The sequence below is a fragment of the Rhyacophila brunnea genome, unplaced genomic scaffold (assembly GCF_057557595.1).
Source record: "Rhyacophila brunnea isolate RB1 unplaced genomic scaffold, BYU_Rbru_1.0 scaffold_16, whole genome shotgun sequence".
Classification (NCBI taxonomy): Eukaryota; Metazoa; Arthropoda; class Insecta; order Trichoptera; family Rhyacophilidae; genus Rhyacophila; species Rhyacophila brunnea.
The window spans coordinates 14,073,480-14,095,617 of NW_028232816.1; the positions used below are offsets into that span (position 1 = coordinate 14,073,480).

The following is a 22,138-nucleotide window of genomic DNA, read 5'->3' on the forward strand; positions in this document are numbered from 1 at the left end:
CGCATTTATGGGTGAATGAAGGACAAGAGGATAGGTAGTAGGTACTAGCCAGTCGGGAACCATCCCTTGACTATCACGCCTGCATCTAATACGCTACTTTTTGCGCCAAAGTGTACGTGAACGTGAAATATTGATAATAATTTAAATGTTAGTTATAAGTCTTAAAAATGAAATATACTGAATATTTAATTTCCCTGAATCCGTTGTTTTAATAAGTGTAAATAAACCCTCCTACACAAACCCTTTCATAACAGTAGGTACTCAACACTATTGTTATTCTAGAATCTAGCACATTGCTATAACCATTTTCAAACAAAATTCGCATAATGAGAAGCTGATCTACGCAGTCCGATTAAACGCTGTAAGAAAGTTATACTATGCAACTCGCATAACAATAGTTAATATCAGATTATAAACATTCAGTTGGCTGTAATCCGTCCTTGAAAAGCGACCGACACGAAAAGTTCAAAGTTGAAACAAACACGACAGGACGGAGGGAGCTTCGCGCGCTGGCGAGAGCTTTTATTAAATTAAAGTGAATTCAATTTTTTTTTGTTCGAATGGCCGCAACTTTTTTCTTTGGCCATTCAACAGATTTGAGTGCGCCATTAATGTAATGAATGGAAAATTGCAAAATAAAAAAAAAACGGAATAAGTGACTATTATAAGTATATTTTGAAAACATTGAAAAGGATCATAATGGACAAGTCTACTTAAAACACCGGATCTCATTTATCAATCATGAAAATGTTAAAATTGTTTTTATATCCATTCCATAGTATAAAACAGCAAAAATAAAAATAGCACTTGACTTTACGAATAATTTTTCTTCAAATTAAAATTTATTTATTTAACATATTATAGTGAAATTAAAAAAATATAAATTTAAGACGTTCACAAAATGGCATTTACAAACCAAAAAAACAGTATTAAACCCGTACCTATAAAAATATATAAAAAGGATGCAGTATTAGAAAAACAATGTAAAGAATAAAAATACAAAAATTAGATAAAGTAGTTACATGGAAGTACACCGAATGAGCTAAGTACACCATATTTTAAGAATTTATGAAACAGCGCCCATCTATAATACTCATTCTCACGTAGATGGAATACATAATCGATTTGGTTTAGCGAAATAAAGTTATTGCCCTCCCAACTGCAATCACCAATGACGGGTTAATTCTGCACCTTGACCGAATAAACAACTGATGCTCCCGATTGCTAAGTTAGTTAGTTAGTTACAGGCCAATATTACCAATAATGGTATAGTTTTCATTTACACCACGTATAAATCGAAAAAAAAACTACAGTATGTAAGAGAAAGCCAGTTGGATGAAGCCACGGATGGCATCCAGCATTGCCCCCACATCCTGAAGCGGACCCCCAGGCTAGGATTTGTGGCGGGCCCCCCTATCTATCGTTAAGGATAAAGGCAGTGTGACGCTCTACAGTAGCGTTTTCTAAATGGTGTACGCGGTAAAATTAATGTGTATATTTAGTGGTATTTTTGTATATCTGAATACATCCATTTTAATTATGGAGTTGTCGAGTATCGATACACAATTAAAAATTGTATTGTACAACCATATAATTTAAATAATATTATTGAAAGAAAATTGCGCCACAGGCGACTTTTTTACTATTAGAGCAAATTTGTGATGTGCGTTTATCTCACGTATCTGGTCGATTCGCCACGCCGGACCCCCAGGTCAAAGCTCTATCAGCCCCCCCTTGTGGGGGCCATGGTATCCATACAACCTCATGTAAAGTAGTCTCAAAAAAATCTTTTGAACTCGCTCCACCAGAAGGTCGTATTTCAAACGATACTGGGCTCAAACCATAGTATAATTTTAAACATATAATTTTATAATTCGAATCTTAATTACCCACCGAAAATTCGAGATCGAAAATGACTGTTTCTTCATTTTTGACGATTATTATGGCACATGTTAATTAAATCAATTATGAATGTGTTAATTAAATAAACTGTAGTAAATCTAAGAAATTGTCCAATTCTTCCCTGCACACGGCCAACGCATTGTTGTGTAGTGTTTCATATGAGAAACCGAACCGGACACTGACTGGTCTCTGATCTCACCTAACAACGTGAGATTTGAAATACTAGCTCTAAATAAAAATGTCACCAGTGAATCACATTGTGCAGATACCAAAATATGATATTATATAAAAATAGTATAAAATTTGGCCCAAAAGATGCTTTCGGTTGAAAATAGAAAACAGCTGTCAATCATAAATATTATTTATGAAATTAAAAATAATTCGTGTTATTTTGATTTACAGTGCCAGGATATAAGTGTCGTTAAACTACAAGTAAATAATTATTTTCAATTCATATTATATAATATTATGATCGATAAATTACTACTACAAACTAGGACGTTCAAATATCTGGTTAAGAGGTTGTTATATTACAACTTAATTGAATTTTAATGAATAGATTTTAAGTGTTATGAATGAATGATTTATGAATGGTTTTAAGCATAAAAGTGAAATTATTACATCCAAAATACGAGTAAAATCATACGAGCAAAATCGTATTATGAATGCATTCGTCAAAATAATAAATTAATGAGGCGCTATGCTACGTTAGTTTCAGAAGATGTCAAAAATTGACATTTCAAAGCTTAGCTTGAATCTTAGAGATTCATCATCAACGGAATGGATCAATCCACTGCTGAATGAATGCCGATTTAAACTGATAGGACCTCAGAGTAATAATAAAAAGAGAGTGTGTATTGTTCGGAAAATGAAACCGTGTTTCTTGCATATGACGCACGGTAGAACCTCGGTTTTTATTATTATTATTAACTTAAATATGAACTGTTATACCATCATGTTGCTTCTCAGTACGGCTACAAAATTTAATCGCAACATAGTTAACCATATTTTCTACTAAATTAACTAAATATAATACTAACTTTATATTTGACACAACAACAATAAATTCCAGCAATACGTGCTCGCAGTTTTAGTATAAATGGAGTTATTCGAACCAATACTGGCGACGTGTACAAGAAATATTTAATTCAGCCGTAGAAATTCTATCTTACTCTAACGCATATTGCGGAAATATAAGCAAGCCGAATGCTTTCTCACTCGCACTTATGGTTCATTTTTATTCAGGCCTTTGATAGCACCTTTCGGTCCCATAAATTGCTTTGCTGCTCATTGATACTTTCTATGTACAACTGGATGACTATATCAGTCCAACAAGTATCTTTTCGTCAAACTATGTAAGTTATCCATTTATATCCTATAAGGGATGTACCAGAGACCAAATGCTTATTTGGAAAATTTGGCATAAATTTAAGATTTCTGGGTCTCAAAACTCGCTAATCGAGTAAGAAAACAGTAATATTGAAAATATAGGCTTCAGGCTATAAAAATTAGAAGAATTTCAAACTTTAGGTACACATTATACGATATAACAAGTCTAATGTAAAAAATGATTTTTGAATACCGTAAATAACTTCAGTCAAATGCAAAAATCAAAAAATAAAAATAATCTCGTAACTTTATTAAAAATACAAGCTCTTACCGTTATATCAAGGGGCTCATCTTCAGGTGTCAGGGCTAGGGATGACTTTCGATGGCCCAATCTAGCACCCGGAGATCCACCAGAACTTCCTGGAAAAAAAAGAAAAAACATCATCTTCATGTGATAATAAAGGGTAACTAGCGTGTTTAGAGAATCAAGACGGAAAAGTCAAAGAAAAAGGGAGCAAACAAAGAAGCATTATCTTAAATATATCGAGAGCTTTTTTAGCTTTCTATCCCAATATAATTCCTCCCCCTTCCTCCCTCCCGAAAACGGATTTCGACAAAAAATAAAACTTTCCATTTAGACTTTTTCTATATCTATTAGTTTTTTCTATATCTACTTAGAAAATTATAGTACTATTAAGAAATAAGTACGGTGATATTTTACAGTTACACAACATTGAAACACGGTTGTAGGAATACCTTGTATGAAAAAGCAAAGTCATGGTTATTTATATATATATATATATATAAAACACGGTTGTAGGGTTACCTAAAATAAATACAACCTGAGACTCACGTGAGTGTGACTGATTGAAATCGGTGACAATGTAACCGTACCCAATTTTTCCAACTTTAATGAATATAAATGACATAATCGATTGTACTAAAGTTGTTTTTTGTATTTATAATATGTTTGCGCCAATTTTGTCTTATTTCCCGCATAAACCATTTAAAAATCATGTTTATCCTGGGCAACCAGCAAGACTAAATTCAATTAAAACTAATAATTATACTAATAATCCGCACACGCAAGGCCGCGGAACGAAGTTGTGACTACAAACTAAACAATGTATGCGTCAGTGACTTATTTTGCCCATCAAGGACTAAAGGTTAGTGCCCGGAGTCCCCCAGTCTACCCTACACATCCAATCCCAAATTACAGTCTATTAGAATATTGCTATTATATTAACTTTCAAACATTATTCTTTCTGTGTCGCAGGAAATCATCCGCTAGCCGCGTTTAAGGGGGGACATTTAATGATAATTATTATTAACATACTTGAAGTTTTTATATTTAACAACATTTACGTATGAAAAGATGTCTTTCATAATAAAATTTGTGGCAGGGAAAAATAAATATAAAAATAAATAAATATTCATGACGTAGAGAAGCATGTTTAGTTGAAATAATTAACATTTTAATGATAAATAAATTTGGTTGTTTATTCGGCTTTAAAAGATACTTACTCTTCTGAGTTACTAGCGATTCTTTGAAGAAATTTATTGTGGAAACATTTCGTTTAGTACGCCACAGAATAAAACACGATCAAAGACTTCTCGCCTACTTGCATCCATTTTCAACGATATTATTTTTAACGATGTTTTCATATATGTCAGATCATTTAATATTGACATCATTTATGAGAATTTACTTGTGCAAATGAAAAGATGAGATTGTACGCTGATCAAAGCTGGGTTGGAGTATTTTTGTTCGCCTGAATAATGTATTCAGATATGTCGAATAACTTTCCGTGAATGCCTAAATACCAAGTGATCAACCAGGGGGTACTCCAGCAATCAGACACACATTCAAAATTAGGACTGTCAATAAAATGTAGGTACGGAAAGTAAAGTGCATGATGGACATCGTATAGTGAAAGATGTTTCCTCATGCCAGGCTAACCAATAGCGAGGGCTGTGCGGCTGGTCAATGCACTCCCTAGATATATAGAATATTTTGGCGATGCAATTTATATTTTATTTTTAAAATTCTATTTTATTGTTTAATCTGTATTTTTCTTGAATTATTGTTGTTTTTTTATTTCTCTATTAAATTGATTTACCTGTACTTTTTATTCTAAATGTCATGTTGTGAACATCTTAAATTAATTATTTGTCATGTGCCCAATGTGTCTTTTTTAAATAAATAAAAGAGAACAAAACAAATATGAGTTTCATAAGAGGATTGAAAAAAAGACGAGTATAGCCCATGCCCAGCAACCAAAAGATATGCGTTCGAATCCAACTTAGCTAAAATTTTCTATATAATTTTTATAATAATATATTCATGAAGCTTTACTTAGGTTATGTATGTTCAATGAAGAATTATATATTCTTAAATTTTGTTAGATAATAATTATTTAATTCACGATATTAGAGCGGCAACAATATATATTATGGTATTATATCATTGGATATTTTAATTACCGTATATCAGATAAGTCATCACATAATATGGGACTGTGATTGCCCAAAAAAATCTAGGCTATCACCTTTCCAATAGGCCTTAGCCGTGCAATAATGCCTTTAATAATATTACCATAAAGGTACTGAATACAGTAGGGAAACATTCATAAAACCATCAATGCTTGAGAAAATCACATTTATAATTTATTTATTTATTTAGAAAAAAGAGTATTACGGCATTACAGCGATTGACCAATGCGCCATAATACATAATAAATACAAAATTATAAAAATATCTTAATTACAAATGACAACTAATATAACAAGAAAGTAGAAAAGACAGCATATGTATATGTAAATATTAAAGAAACATGATAATATATACAGTTATAAATTTAACCTATTTAACACGTCCACAAACATTATATAGTTATTAAAAAATAAATCGACCTTCGTGGTGCCATCAAATAAGTTAATTGCACGATACACAGCATCATGAAACATAACATCTGTCCTGCGACGAGGTATCTTGAAGACCGTAGAGCTACGAGTTATATTGGTGGGAACATGAAAATTAATATTTGCCAGTATATACGGATTGTAAATGAACTCTTCCGGTAGACATGGATTGCATTGATAGCATATCCAGAAGAAAACGAGTCGGGAAATTCATTTTATTATCATTATCACAAGGAAAGAACCCGTATGTTCTTAAGTAGAGAAATCTAAGAAATCTATTGTGGACTCGATCCAACTTAATTGTGTGGATGGACCATTAGGAGTCCAAATACTGCTGGCGTATTCAAGAATACTCAACACAAATGATACGTATAGGATACGTACGTAACACTCGGACGTTTTCGAATGATTTTGAAACCCTCATAAGAAAACCAAGCATTTTGCTTGATCTAGTACTGTGTTAAGAATATGCTGATTGAAGCATCATACAATACACCCAAATCTTTTATCTCCGTTACCCTACTCAATATTATACCAGATAATGTGTATGGAAACAATAAGGTGTGCCTTGAACGACTGAATGAAATAATATTACATTTGGATGTAGCGAATTCAAGTTTATTCAAGATAGACCATTGCGAGATAGCATCTAGATCAGACTGCATCATCGCACAGCATAATGGGGTTTCAATAATTCGAAAAAGTTTAAGATCATCTGCGAATAGCAAAACAAGAAGAATTGGTTAATAATTATGTATTGCGACCTTACCGGGAATAGAACCCAAACCTCAAGATTAGTAGTCAATGCCTTACGCATTGAATTGCAGAGTATGCGGACGATTACTTCGTATTCGTTATGCGCGAATATTATCAACATTAAAATTAAATACTATTTTTTTGTGTACGAGGCTGATGTGGATTCTCACCTGTGACGTCAAATTCCGACGGCAAGAAATTCTAAAATCGTGACGTCATATTTGAATGACTGCTTCTAACCATGCCGCGCCGAATGAAATGACGAGAATGCCTTAAGGAAAGTATGTAGTAAGGGGTCGAAGAGATCGACCTAAAAAACTTTTCAAGCGAAAGTTCTTTCATCTAAGTTCACTGAATGAGGCTTTCCAAGCGAAAGTCATATCGGAACACGATACCGCATATTCTACCTGTTTAAAATATGAATATTGAGAAATAGATAATACACGGTTGAGGAAAAATAGTATTTCAATGTAAAATCTACTGTAAATTCATAATTCATTACTTACCTGTATTTCATGTATTCAAATTGATAATGAAAATTATGAAAAGAACAGAAACACTTTACTGTCCAACAACAAGATCTTATCGATAACCGGAAGTCGCTATACTCGCATTTATATGACTTACCTGTCAAGGCAGCAACGCGTGTTTAAACGATGTATCGGCTCTATTTTTAGATGCGACTCCTTTTCTTCTTCGCAATAAACCAAAAGTTTAATAATAATAATTTTAATATCACTCCTGATCGTTGTAGACATATTTTTTTTTTATAAAAAACATCAAATTACGTAAATTGATATCAATTCATGGGATCAACGGATATATTATATCCGTACACTGCGGAAGCGTAAAATGAAATGATAAATTTAGGGGCGTTCCTCGTTTAAAAACGGAAGTGCGATGGGCTTGTTCGTTCACAGTTTTAACACGTGGATAAGAAGTGCTTGTTCGACAATAGTTAAAACATTGTTAGGTACATCGTCACATCGATAAAACTTCGCGAATATATTATGAAAACTGCACACATTTCTGTTCCAATGCAGAGTATAAGTAGGTAGCTACTTGATTTTCCCTCCACCACCCGCCACGTCTCCATTCTCGCTAAGCAGGCGTATACCGTGGCGTTATATACGTTAGGTGCCTGTCGATAGTCTGCTGAGAGTAATAAATTACGGTCAATCCTCGATGAGAAAATATCATCTCGCTCGCCGTAAAATATCGCAAATTTTTTGAAAGCTGAGAAATTTTCCCTCGTAGATACAAAGTCGCAATGGCCGACCGGACAAACTGGGGGTCAGACCGACTTGATAAACTCTTCCCTTTTAACCATATATGGGGATAAGTACTACCACAATATGTGATCGGCATCCTGTAGTTCGCTACACAAACAAGTCGGAGATTCTACATATTAGACAAAGCTGATAGATCTTGGAGGCAAAAAATCCGGTTGTGGTATCTACTGAATATATACAGAAATAGTAAAAGTCAAAACTATAAGTAGTCTTAGTAATAAAACAATAAAATAATGTGCAATGTCCCCCCCTCCCCCTTCATCATACCGAATCATGAGTTTATACATATATGCATTATTCGTATGTAGATACTGAACTTTTTCATAAGTAAGCTTTATTTATATAACTTCTTTTGCGATATAATGTTTCATTTATGGGACACATACTATAACAAAATTACCAATAATATTATGTAAAAAAACTTTTTGGGGCATTAAACCAGCGGATTATCAATTGTAAAGTTATTTTTGTAAGTAGAATAAGCGAAGTCAATGAAAAAATTATTCAAACCAGAATTTTGACAGAAACACTGAAAAAATGTAACTAAAACTAATTCGGTAGATATAGTTATAGCTCTCAAAGAAATTTTAAGTGCCAAGTGGGCAAAACAAAAATTTTTAATACACAAATTTTACTTGCGTACTGAAATATCAATATAATAATCAAAAAAGGATAAAAACAATGTATGTTTATAAGAATACACTCGCTATCAACTTCGTTATAATATTATTAAAACCAGTTGAAAACGTTTTCTGTATAGATATTAAAATTTAACGTAGGTACGCTATATTTGAGCCATTCTAGCCATGCGCGTATACCCCTAAACAAATATAATATACGTCACAAATTGAATCATGCACGCGTAGAAAAATGTATGCGATATTCTATATAATCTATATTATCAAATAGTTATTTTTACAAATTCTCTTGTGAATTTTTCTCCAGTAAGGAAAAATACTCTATTCAATTCACCCACGGTGGCTGCGCGGCTTAAGCGTTGTACTATAATGCCGTGGGTCCCAGGTTCGAATCCTGGGTCTGGCAAAGTACAAAAATTGTTTTTCAATTTGTGTATGTCAGGGTATGGACCTAATAGGTTGAGCAAGTGGCTGACATCCATTTCTCGTAAAAAACAAAAATCTGTTAATACAAACCTCTACTCTGTGGAGGCCCATATGATCCTATTAGGATTGGACATGGTCGAAAGAAATAAGAATTCAATTATATTCATTTTTACTAAAATATCTTTTTTTTCGAATTACTTACTTATTTATAAAATATGAGTATAAAAAAACATTTTGAGGTTGACGATGATTGATTTCCATTTTTGAATACAAAGTTTTCTTATTCATAGAAAGCGTAGCAGCACGTTTCATTTCACATTAGTTTTTGATCGTTGTGCGGCTGATTTTGCTGTAATTCTGTCAAATAAACAAAATATTATATTCAGTGACATGAATAGCATGGTGCACAACAATCGTTTATTTTGCGTTACACGTCAGCGGGATTCACTCAACCGCACGTGAAAAAGTTTTACACCATAAGTATGTATCTATAATTCAATTGTAGAACTAATAAAAACTTTGCTAAAACTATTATATTAGAGTACGTAAACGCCAATTATAAACTAAAAGTTAAAAGTAGATAGTAAATTCAAGATTACACTAAAAGCTCTCTGCTAACTCTTAAAGCTGCATAGCGCGTTAACCGGAAAGCTCTGGCGTTCAATAAAACCATAGAAATAAATAAAATGCTGTTACAAAACAGTTGCTTTGTAGAGTCCATTAGGAGAAAAAATATCGACATCACTACATTTTCTTTCAAGAAATGTTTTAACATAAGACAATGATTTTATCAGGAACAGATATAACCCCAATAATTACTATACAGCAGTGGCGAAGGGTGACTTTTCGAAAGAGGTAGGCTGTGGAGTAACCACGCTTGTCAGATATATTTACGGGAAATAAGAACATACCCCAATATTACTACTGATAAATAGGTACACTAAATCGATGAAATTTCAAAAGCTCAATTAGTTTGATATAATTAGTTTATAATTAAGCAATTAGTTTGAATTATGTATTTTCCTAAACATTTATAAACGTAACATACGCTCAAAATATATTACCTATCATCTTTGAAAATATCCGTTATTGTGTATAATATGTTCCTTTACAATTTATAATTTAACCCGTAAAACTAGACATTTTAAAATACTCCTATATTTAAAACACAAACGTTGGTATAAATAATTGATAAATAAAAATCGCGAAATAAATTATTTTATATTTTTAACAACAATCAATATTTATATGTGATTGAATCCCATAGAAATTATTTTTTAAATTATCTTATTAATAATTATTTTGAATAAAAGTGCCCTAGCAGATGTAAATGCTAACTAAACAACTTATGATTTCGGAATAAAAAGCCAGACAGTGATCGGCGCCACGAGACTGAAGTCATACAAAACAGATCTGGAAAATGGATCTAATTAATTCATAATATGGTTGAATTCAGGCGGCGCTAGTTTTGGTTATATGGTTATAAACCTTAATAATTTTTTAAATTCTGACGATAGATGACTCTCAATTGGATTGATCTTTCAGTGTATTTATTTATTTTTAAATTAAATTATTTACTTGAAGATCTATTTTTCTTACAAGCTAGGCTTTAAATAATCGCCTACTATGGAGCCTTCACCACTGCTATACAGTCTTCTCTACTAAAATGTAACTTAGAAATTTTATCATTTGTCCCCTTTTCATACACTTACTATACAATATTGACAATACTTAGAGGAGATACTAATGAAATAAACTCAGTGCATCTTAAAGTATATCAGTGGCGAAGGGTGGAGGTTAGGTTGTTAAGATTCGACATAAATAGTGCACACTAAACTTTGTCAGTCAAACGTATTTATTTTCATTTCACTAAGACTACAAATTATTGCAGATAATGTTTGTAAATTTTTGAAATTCAATTAAACCCTGCGTAAACCAAATAAAAGTTAGATCCACGGACATAATTACGTTGTATAATACTGTGAAAACTTGCATTTAAGCTAAATCAACAATACACGCGGAAACTCTTTGGTGTATCAATGCATACAGCGAATATTAATTTTAAAGTAGATAATAATAATATAAATTAATTATAAGATTTTCTGTATTGAAAATCGATACTATTAGTCAGAAGGCAATATCGCATCACGCAATCTGACACATAACATTGACTGGAATACAATCGCAACTCCAATTATTGAGAGTGCATCTGTCACTCAGAGTACAGCTGTAATCTCCCAGGGCTTAACATGAAATTTGTTTACAAATCTCTTTGACCTACAACTCAAGCCAAATTTGAATTCAAACCAAATAATAATGAATCACAAAAGATTCTAGTACCTATTAAAATACAATCCGAGAATTTTTGCTAAATATTTCTTCTGGGTTCTTGCAACTGCATAATATCCTAATAATTTACACCCATTAAATGGGATTCGGGTGTTATAGTAAAATATATCGGCAGAAAATGAAAATAACTGTCTCGAAATGTCTAGGTCGATAATAAAACATACGTCATCGAACAGTCAGTACAGGTAGACGTTGTCCATCCGTAAATGGTGTAAAACTAATTAAATATGTCTCATTGATTAGAAGATTTCAAATTCGAAATAATGTACGTAATGTAGTCCGCAACAACCACTGAAACAATAACGTCAATATAACAAAATAAGTCCCGTGTTTCGTAATAATTTAAAAATAATTACAAGATAAAAAGAACTTTTTTTATAGCACGTTTTTAAATTTTCTGTTGGATCATATAAACTTGACAATTCTATGTATTAATAATTTAGGACAAATAAGGCATCAAATCATTTTCATACATCAAATCATTCAGTCAACAAATCATTTTTTTGCTATTTTGCAACAAACAAACAAATATAGATTACTGAAATGTCATTTTAATTTCCATAGTATCGCACTTTTATATTAATAATTTAGTTGCTAGGACCACCCCCTTAGCAACCAATAATAATGGATTGGATTACGGATTTCTTCCGAAATAACTTTTCATACAAAACAGAATTAACTGAAAATGAATTCAATTCTACTTAAAGATGGCTAAAAGTATTAAAATAATACATTGGCATCGTGTTCTGATATATTCTAAAAGTTTAAAATGTCTAGCTAGTCGGGAAGCTAGTTAAAAATCGATTGCAAGATTTGTACTGGATAAACAACCATCGGAAAAACAAGAATCCGAGCTAAGAAAAACGTGGTAAAATAGATTTTTTTATAAGCAACCACAGTATAATAATTGAAATATGATAATGATGCAAATTATTAAAAAATCAATATATTTATTAGGGTGACGCACCCAATTGTTGGCACTCCACCAATTATCAGCACCCTTCAAGTAAACGTAAGAATATAAGATATGTGAGCATAGTTAAGTTTGCAAGTATAAAAAATGTGTTCAGCAATTAATATTGTTTACGACAAGCAACATTCATCACACCAGGATTAACAAAATAGCGGGAAAATAGTGCGTCAAAAGTGCTCTGTTGTGTTTTGTGATTTTTTCCGCCATTTTCTTTGTGCCACGGTAAGAAAATGTTTCAATAGCCTTGCTGTTTTGTCTACATCTAAGTGTTTATCAATAAACTGACGATTTAAATGATTGCGGGATAGAGCCAGGCATTTGAATTTAAAATTTAATTTAAGGTTAATTGTTCGTTGTCTTTGTTTAAAGGGTGCCAACATTTGGTATCGTGATTGAGTAGTTTTCCTATTATTGGCACATGTGCTAATAATTGGTTATTTTGATAAAGTATTATTTTTAACAGATTTTAATTTCTATAGCCTATATCATTAAGGCTCTAAGTAATTCCATTGATAAAAATGTGTTACACTCGTTTTTTCCAAATGTTAGCCCCATGCTAATAATTGGTTTTGGCTTGTGCCAATAATAGGGTTAAATTATAGCTTGTGTCTTTATTTTCAGACTGAAGTATTCAAAATGGATCCAGTTAATAAGAAAAAGAGGAAAGAGAAGAATAAGACTCTCGACAACACAATAATAAAAAGAAAAATATACAACCATGATAACTTGGTAAAAGCACTTGAGGCTGTAAAGTGCGGTATGAGTAAAAAACTGGCCGCAAAAACCTTTCATGTGCCGAGAGGAACTATTCAGTTCAGGTTACGGAAAGTAGATCATCAAGACCTTCCAGGACCAAGTACAGTATTAACCAAAAACGAGGAAGAGACTTTGGTGAAATGGATTAAAGACTGTTGCCGCAAAGGATTCCCTAGAAGAAAACTAGATGTTCAATTGAGTGTTGCACATTTCATAAAGAAAGCAAATAGAAAGAATCCATTCAAAGATGGAATACCTGGTAATAAATGGTACCAACTCTTTTTGCATCGTCATCCCGGATTAAGTATACGTGCACCTGAGGCAGTCACAGCATCAAGTGCGGCAGTGTCAGAGCAAGATATAAGAAACTGGTTCATTGGAATTGAAACCTACTTAAAAGACAACAGTTACTTTACCATTCTCTCGGATCCAAGTCGCGTGTTCAACGGTGACGAGTCAAACTTTCAGATATGCCCAAAAAGTGGAAAGGTTATTGCAATGAGAGGTGAGAAGGATGTTTATGAAGTAGACCATGCATCTGCCAAATCTGCTCTAACAGTTCTATTCACGTTTTCTGCCAATGGAGATACCACGCCTCCAATGATCATATTTCCGAATAAAAGGTTACCTAAGGATATAACATTAAATGTGCCAGGAGACTGGGGTATTGGTTTGAGCGATTTGGGATGGATGAAGGCAGAGGTATTTTATGATTATATAAAAAACGTTTTACACCCTTATCTATTGAAAACAAAAAGACAACTCCCCGTTTTACTTTTTGTTGACGGACACAAAACGCACCTCTCTCTGGAAGTGAGTGAACTGTGTAAAAGCTTGGAAATAGTTCTGGTAGCTTTATATCCAAACGCAACAAGATTGTTGCAACCAGCCGATGTTTCAGCATTCAGGCCACTTAAGCAAGCTTGGAAAGAAAGTGTATTGAAGTGGAGGCGTGAAAACCCCTTAGCTGCACTCACAAAAACAGATTTTGTTCCTGTGCTCAAGGAAGCTGTCGTAAACGGCATTAAGCCTTCTACTGATATAAATGGTTTTAGAACCACCGGTTTATGTCCATGGAATTGTGATGCAATCAATTTTAACAAATGCCTAGCACGTCAGAAAACTGTTGAAAATTCAAATACCGAACAGAAGAACAATGACAATTTCAAAGAAAAGTCTCTATCAAAAGATACGTTTTATAACATAGTGGGAGAGAAAAAATTGAATGCCTTACAAACTCTTACCGAAGACTTTCTAATAGACAGTGAAAAAATCCTGAAAAAGCTTTTGAACTATTTCCAACATGAAAAGCACCAAGAATCAGAAATATCACATGAGGACAACCTTACAGAAGAAATCACTATAGAAGAGATGCCAATTTTATTTATGGATATCCTTGATAACTCACAGTTTGATTTAGTTACTGTGCAGAAATCTATTGAAGAAATGGGAAAAAACAAATTTGAAAGAAAAGAACACAAAACTTTGTTTGAAAGTGACTTAGTTACTTTAGATAAAAACGAAATGGAGATTCCAGAAAGTGATTTAACAGCAACGTGCAAAGAACATGTAGTTAAAGAATGCGAGATTATGGATATTATTGGTCAACAGAAAGAATATTTAACCCCTGTAAAATTAAGTGACGTTTTAGTAAAACCGAAAACACCTCAAAGAAAAGGCGTTAAACAAAGTGAAAGAGTTTCCTTTGTCTTAACTTCAGACGAATGGCAAAGCAAGGAAACCCAGAAACGGAGAGAAAAAAGTCTTAAAGAAGAACAAGTCAAGAAAAGAAAAGAGGAGAGAATCCAAAAACAAAAGGAAGTGAAAACTAAACAAGGAGAAAAGAAAAACCTTACAAAAAAAACAGCAGCAACGTTAATAAATAAACAGAGTAAGAAAGTGCAGTTCGGACCTGTGCAAAATACAACTAAAAGAGAATGTCAAGTAGAAAGAGAACCTAATGTAAAAAAAGAGAATATGATACCCGAAACGAAAAGAATCAAAGTACTGGCCGATATAAGATTGAACAAGCCTCTGGTGCCAATAGTTAACCAACAAGTCTCAAATCCCATAGTTGATGAAGACAAGAAAAATGATGGGATTAGAGATCCTTTTGATAAAATTTTAAGCAGTCGTAAGAAATCATACACGCTGGAAGAACTTGAAGCCATTTTAAATGATGATGATTAAATATTTAAGCGGTTAACATCATAAGAACTTACGTAATTAATTTTAGACACCTAAATATTTTTTGAGAATCTTTTGATCTCAATTAGTTCCTGAATTTATTTAAATATAATCATTATTTCTTTTGAGGTTTTTTAAAAATAATGTTACCTAATAATAAATGTATGAATAATAGTGTAAAACGTGTTTAATTTGCATGATTAATACACTTTTTTGGATCTCTATTAACTGTGCCAATAATTGGAAAAGGTTGTGTCAATAATAGGAAAAAGTATGCCAATAATTGGAATAAAGGCCAAACTCAGGAAATATCACAATTGTGTGCATATGCACAATACAAAAGTGTTTTTGGAAGTATTCAAATAAAACTTAAGTAAACATATTATTTAAATCAGAAACTTAGAAAGATAATTGATAGAATACTGTGCGAACTTGAACTGCTCAGTTCCCTTAAAGTGCCAATAATTGGGTGCTTCACCCTAATTTATATCTAATCATGGGGAAAAAGTGAGTGCGTGGCAAGCAAACGGGACAAAAGTGATACTCGTAGATTTTTAATACCAGCCGTAGTAAATTGCATAAAATTTAATTAGTATAAGTGTTTTAATTCAATTGATATTTTCACTTGATAAAATAATTTAAATTACAATAAAATAATTAATACTTTTAAAATCGATAATTTATTGGTTTGCGCCCACAATAATAGTTTTCTTCTGTATCGATGAAGAGAACTATTTGTTAAATTGATGCAATTTAAATTAAAAGTTAACAAAAGGACACTGATGCAATAATTGAATTATTTATTTATTGTGTTGTTATGTTATGTGATGATAATATTATAACCCGGGCTCGAATTCCGTACTGGCAAAAAATTACATGTTGTTTTTCAGTGTGTGTTTGGAACCAAAGTGAAGGTCTAATATATTTAGCAAGTCACTAACATGAATATCTCGTAAAAACAAAAATCTGTTAATACAAACGTCAACTATGTGGAAGCTTGTTTTATCTTCTAAGGATCAAACACCATAAAAAATAAAATGTTTTGATGGGTCAGAATTTTTAATAATGATATGTTAGTATAAGTAATTAAATTTGAAAGAAAATTATATATGTTACGCCAAATGTGCGAAATTGAATATTACATGAAATGGGCAAAATTTTGCCTAAATCATGAAAAATGCAAGCCCGTTGCCTTATTCATGAATTAGACAAAATATCTGAAGAGTGCGTGAATTCGGCAGTAATTTTTCTGCCTAGTTAATGTATTGGACAAATTAGATAGTAGCGCTACGGTGATATTTTTTGCAACTAAACTAAATATATCAAATGCTCATGCATTGGTCTAAATGTACATATATTATCTATGGTCAAAATAGATGATCGCGCTCCGGTGGTGTTTTTTGCAACTAATCAAACTAAACAAATGTGTCAAATGTCATTGATTATAATATAAAAATATACCAATCAATAACTACAATGACGTTCATATCCATTTACTATGCGCAAAAAAATCTAGAAGTATAATATGATAACGGAAGAATTTTATTGAAAAGTATTTTCGCGATTCGATTCGTGCTTGGGTATCAAACGTGCAATGGTCGATTGAATGTTTGTGATAGTTTGTTGACACTTGATAGCTAACCTCAAAATGGACATTCAGTTGAATAATTTAATTCAGAATTACAAAACCTAACCTAACCTAGCCTAACCTAACCTAACCTAATAATAATAATATTATATTATGTCCAATTATAACTAATAAAACCATCCGTATTAAATTTACTTTCTCTTCTGTCATGTTGACAGTTCAAGAATTCCATACCCTGGCGAATTCATGTACTCAGCAGAAAATTTACCTAATTCATGAATAAGGCAACAGGCTTGACTATTACATGAATTAGCCAAAATTTTGCCCATTTCATGTAATAGTTAATTTCGCACATTCGGTGTAACATATACATATATAATAATTATCAGTCACCCGATGTGATGTAAGGAATATCCAAGGAATTTTCTTGTATCGCGCGTGAAAACGTTTAATTTCAATATAATATTGTAATTACTTGATAATAATATTAAATCTATTCCATAGTTAATAATATTGTTGCAAGAGTTAAGAAGTCAATCATATCATCCTACATGTGCCAGTAACTCTGTGTAATGATTAATGAATAATTATTACACTTTGGCATCTACATTGCAAATTTTAGTCGGCATTAATGTAAATTATTATAAGCTGACTCGCTCATATGAATTTAATGCTGGTGCAATTAATTTAAGCACAATTAAGTATATATTTTTTCCATTATCAATAGATATTGTTGTATATAATTTAAGGCAATATAATATTGAAAGATGCCTAATGGGCATAAAGCGTAGAGATCACAAACAAAATATTATTTTAGATAAAGAAACAAATTGGTGTGAGTGAGTGTAACATTTGCCAGGATGTTTCTCTGGAGAATAGCAGAATCAGAAGAAGACACCGAGCTAAACAAGTATCTCCATTCAGCAGTATTTTTAGAACGTTTTTATTAGCTCGTATTCTTGTTTGTCCGGTGGTTGTTTGTCCATTACAAATCTTGCAATCGATTTTTAACTAACTTATCGACTATCTAGACATTTGAAACTTTTAGAATATATCAGAACACGATGCCAATGCATTCTTTTATTACATTTAGCCATTTTTAAGCAGAATTGAATTCATTTTCAGTTAATTCTGTTTTGTATGGAAAGTTATTACAGAAAAATCTGTAAAAAGTAAAAGACTATTATTGGTTGCTAAGAGGGTGGTCCTAAATTATTAATATATACGTGCGTTACTATGGAAATTAAAATGACATTTCAGTATTCTATATTTGTTTGTTTTTTATTTACTTCATATCAAGTACAAGTTTGAGCATATTGAGCATAATAACTCAACAGAAAATTTAAAAACGTTGTATATGAAAAGTTATTTTGTATCTTGTAATTATTAAAACTGTGGTATGTATGCGCGAATTCTTTTAATGGGAGCTGTACTTTTTTTCGTAAAAATATTGGACTTATCAGTGATTCGGGCATTTTTCCAACTACGTCATAATTATAGTAAGTTTCCAAAGAACGCCAAAATACCTACTACAGTTAGACTTTTCATACAATAATTCTCTCGTAAAATATATAGTTTAAAAAATCGGGAAAGTCGAACAAAAAAATTAATATTGGATATACATACCAGACATACGAGAAAACGCCTAACTTGCATGAAAAAAACGCCTAGTCTGATACTCCGTTTATACGTGCATGGATTTACTGCCGATAGTACGTATTATCGCTGTCATAACAAGAAAATTCACGTGTAAGCACGTATTATCGTGCAAGTTACAAGATTGCATGTGCATGCATGGGTCGAAAAAATTTAGCGGCTTCCGAATTTTTACGCGATAGTTGGAACGTGCATGATGTATGCGCATGCGCAGTAAAACGATAGTGGCGAACTTGCCAAATACAACCTATCAAATAGCACCATATAACGACAAAAACGCGTCTCGCTTACGGTTGAAGAATGAGATTGTCGAGACAGTCAGATATATTAGATAGAGCATGCTTCATAACTTTGCACTCCGGCGCTAGGATGAAAATTATGTAATATATTTTTAAAATATTTGTTTTACATATATACTATATACTATCTACTTATTTATTTATTACTACATATCATATTAATACAAGTGAATATCATTTGATCTAATTTTATGCGTGGTAATCAGGCAAAGAGGCGTATCAGTGTAGTAGGAAGTACAGAAAAAGTGCAACGTTATAAAATGTATAATCTACGTGTAAACAGTTAGTATCGCGATAGTTTAATTTACACACTATTGGTGGCAGTAAATCCATGCATGTGTACAGGCGTTATATGACTGTATAAAAAACTATTCAAAGTTTGTCGTCAACAGTATGCCGGTAAATTTATATATTTAAAAGGGTAGTAGCATGTTGGAAGTTTGAGAAACATTGAGATTATATTATAGTCGTACACAAAGTATAAACGTTTCCGAAAAATTGTAGCTAACGACCAAATCAACAGGTGTCAAAATCATATTATAAGTTCTCAAATCGTTAATATTATGCATATTTCCGTCAACTCACCATTGATGCCATCTTCGTCTAAATCTTCGCTTGTATCAGGTACCGCCGGTTCCGCTGTTTCTTCTTCGGCTCCGAGTTCCTCCCAAGGAGTGGGACTGTAAGGATCCGAGCTGCTGTCAGGCTGGACTTCCATTGGAATTATCATCATGTAAAATCGTCAATTACTCCGTCAACCCAAACCGTGGACTATAATACACTGTTCTCGCACTGATGAATAATATTACTCACATGTTTCTTAATACTTTCCACAGTAAATAATTATCATTTTTGTATTGAGAATTTATCAAAAAGTCTTTTTAATTGTCTACGACACCAAGCTAAACTATTACATCAAACCTCATTCTATAAAACTAAGTCGAAAACAATTCACACTATTAGGCAATAGATACTATAGAATTTATAACATACAATATGTTTGTAGGTACATGAATTTGCACTATCCTAAAATAAGAGGAATATGTAAATATTTATAATTCGCTGTCTTAACCAAGCACGATTAAAAATAATTAATCCCTATTCTGTCTTTTAAAAATAAATAACATTAACTTCAAATTAGATGAGTAGTAAATAAAATTTTTGACATATTTATTTTTATTATTAACCATGTCTTATCCTAAAAAGATCATATATGGGTCCTCTACACAGTGGAGTTATAATTAACTGTTTTTTTATTTGTTCTTACGTAAAATGGATGTTAGTCATTTGCTCAACCTATTAGGTCCAAACCATTGATATACTACTGGATGAATCATATGCTTCTTAAAATGACGCCCGATTTTCAGCGAGTCGGCCTTTGTTAAAACTTACTGGGTAAGCCCGATCTAGCTTGCATCTTACTCTAACTAATAGTCAGCGCATGACGACTTGCTCTGTCTGTTTTGCGTTGCAGCCACCCTTAGGTTCACTATTCCAAGAACGCAAATTTAGTTTTACAGCCAGGGCAATACGGGTGAAATTCGGGAATCCGTGTTATCGGTCTTAACGCATTATACCTACAAGGAAATATTATAAGACGATATTCATAATATCTTTTGTGGTACACTTTTAAAAAGACACTTGTATGGGAACTGCTCATCTAGTAGTATATCAATGGTCCAAACACATATTTAAAAATAACATGTAGAGTTTTCAGACCCAATATTCAAACCAGAGATCCACGATATTATATGCCAACGTGGTAGCCGCTCGGCCGTCTTGGGCAAGGAAGCCCACATGAAAAGAAAATAAAAGAACAACTCCATTTTGGTATACATATTGTATGTTAATTATGTTTATATATTTTATAATTGAAGTATAGTTATTCTACTTCTAACGACTTAATAAATAATATATTATATTACGAGTATATTATATACAAATCAGGTTTTTTTTAAATCGTGAAAACTTTAATAATATATTTGATTAGCAGTATTGTAAAATTAAGGCTAATAATAACTTCCCACGCGCAACCATTATGAAAAAGATTATGTTATCACTAATTATTTATTTTATAAGAAAATTATGGTCACTCTACTCGCAACACTAATTACCGCTATAATTTCAAAAGTTACAGGTGTTTGAGCGTAAAATCTTGCAAAAGATCTCCGACTCCACCTGCAACGTCGCTATAATTACGAAATTTATAAGCTTGTTAATGAATCTGATGTCATATTATAGTATAGTAGTAGTTATTGGTAAAGAATACGTTTTTATTATATTAGTTTTTACTTTACCGAATTTAGCCAAATAATGCCATCTCAATATTAATAATAAAATTATTTCGTTATACCCATCACTGTACTATAAGTATATTATGCTACATTATGTCCAAATAGTGTTAGGATCTATCTTGACATAATATAACAGTAATGAAAACCAAATGAAATATGTTCATATTCCGCACTATCTTATAGAGATAGGTCAACCGTTGCCCTTACAGACGTCAAAAATGCCATTTCAGCCAGTTAAGTTTATCGCCACTAAAAAGATACGTCACTATAATAACTCCGTATCTAACTCTACCCATGATTCTAAGTTTAATATAATATGGTTATATTATTGTCACGGTAATACTACAGCCATGGAACTTCAGCTATTTTATTTTTGAAAATATCACTGTACAGAATATTACTTAGGTATAATTACTTTGTGCATAAAGCAAACAACAGAGGACTCATAACTCAACTAGGATCAAGTATATACACTATCTATTTAGAGATGATGTTAAAACTATCCAACAATTCTACATACTATAGAAAAAAGGTAGTTTAAAACATGGGTTCTTATTTCACTAAAACCAAAAACACTGTCTTTTTACTTAGCAGGGCTATATAACTTTCACTCCTTTAATTCTACAACTAGAAATCTACTGATAATAATGCAAATATATGCAAATTACAATAATAATATTATAAATTCTTTTTTTCATTAACACTCTGATAATCTACTGTGGGTACTTGATGGAATTTGAATTAACTGTATTCTGTATTAGTACATATGCA

At 32.1% G+C, this 22,138-nt stretch overlaps 2 protein-coding genes across 2 annotated transcripts in view; one reads left to right on the forward strand and one right to left on the reverse strand.

Annotated features, from left to right (window-relative positions):
• The window catches only part of Pde8 (phosphodiesterase 8), a 460,289-nt gene that overhangs the window by 224,109 nt on the left and 214,042 nt on the right, over positions 1–22,138 (reverse strand). Inside the window, exon 5 of the mRNA XM_085943675.1 lies at positions 3,563–3,651. Coding sequence (XP_085799801.1) covers positions 3,563–3,651 — 89 coding nt within the window. The remainder of the gene's footprint in view (positions 1–3,562; positions 3,652–22,138) is intronic.
• LOC147074426 (uncharacterized) lies at positions 13,224–15,533 on the forward strand. The gene has a single exon (XM_085943901.1). The coding sequence runs from the start codon at positions 13,224–13,226 to the stop codon at positions 15,531–15,533; it is 2,310 nt and encodes a 769-aa protein (XP_085800027.1).

Excerpts from the sequence above, each read along its gene's own strand:
- LOC147074426 (XM_085943901.1), top strand. The coding sequence starts at position 13,224 with ATGGATCCAGTTAATAAGAAAAAGAGGAAAGAGAAGAATAAGACTCTC.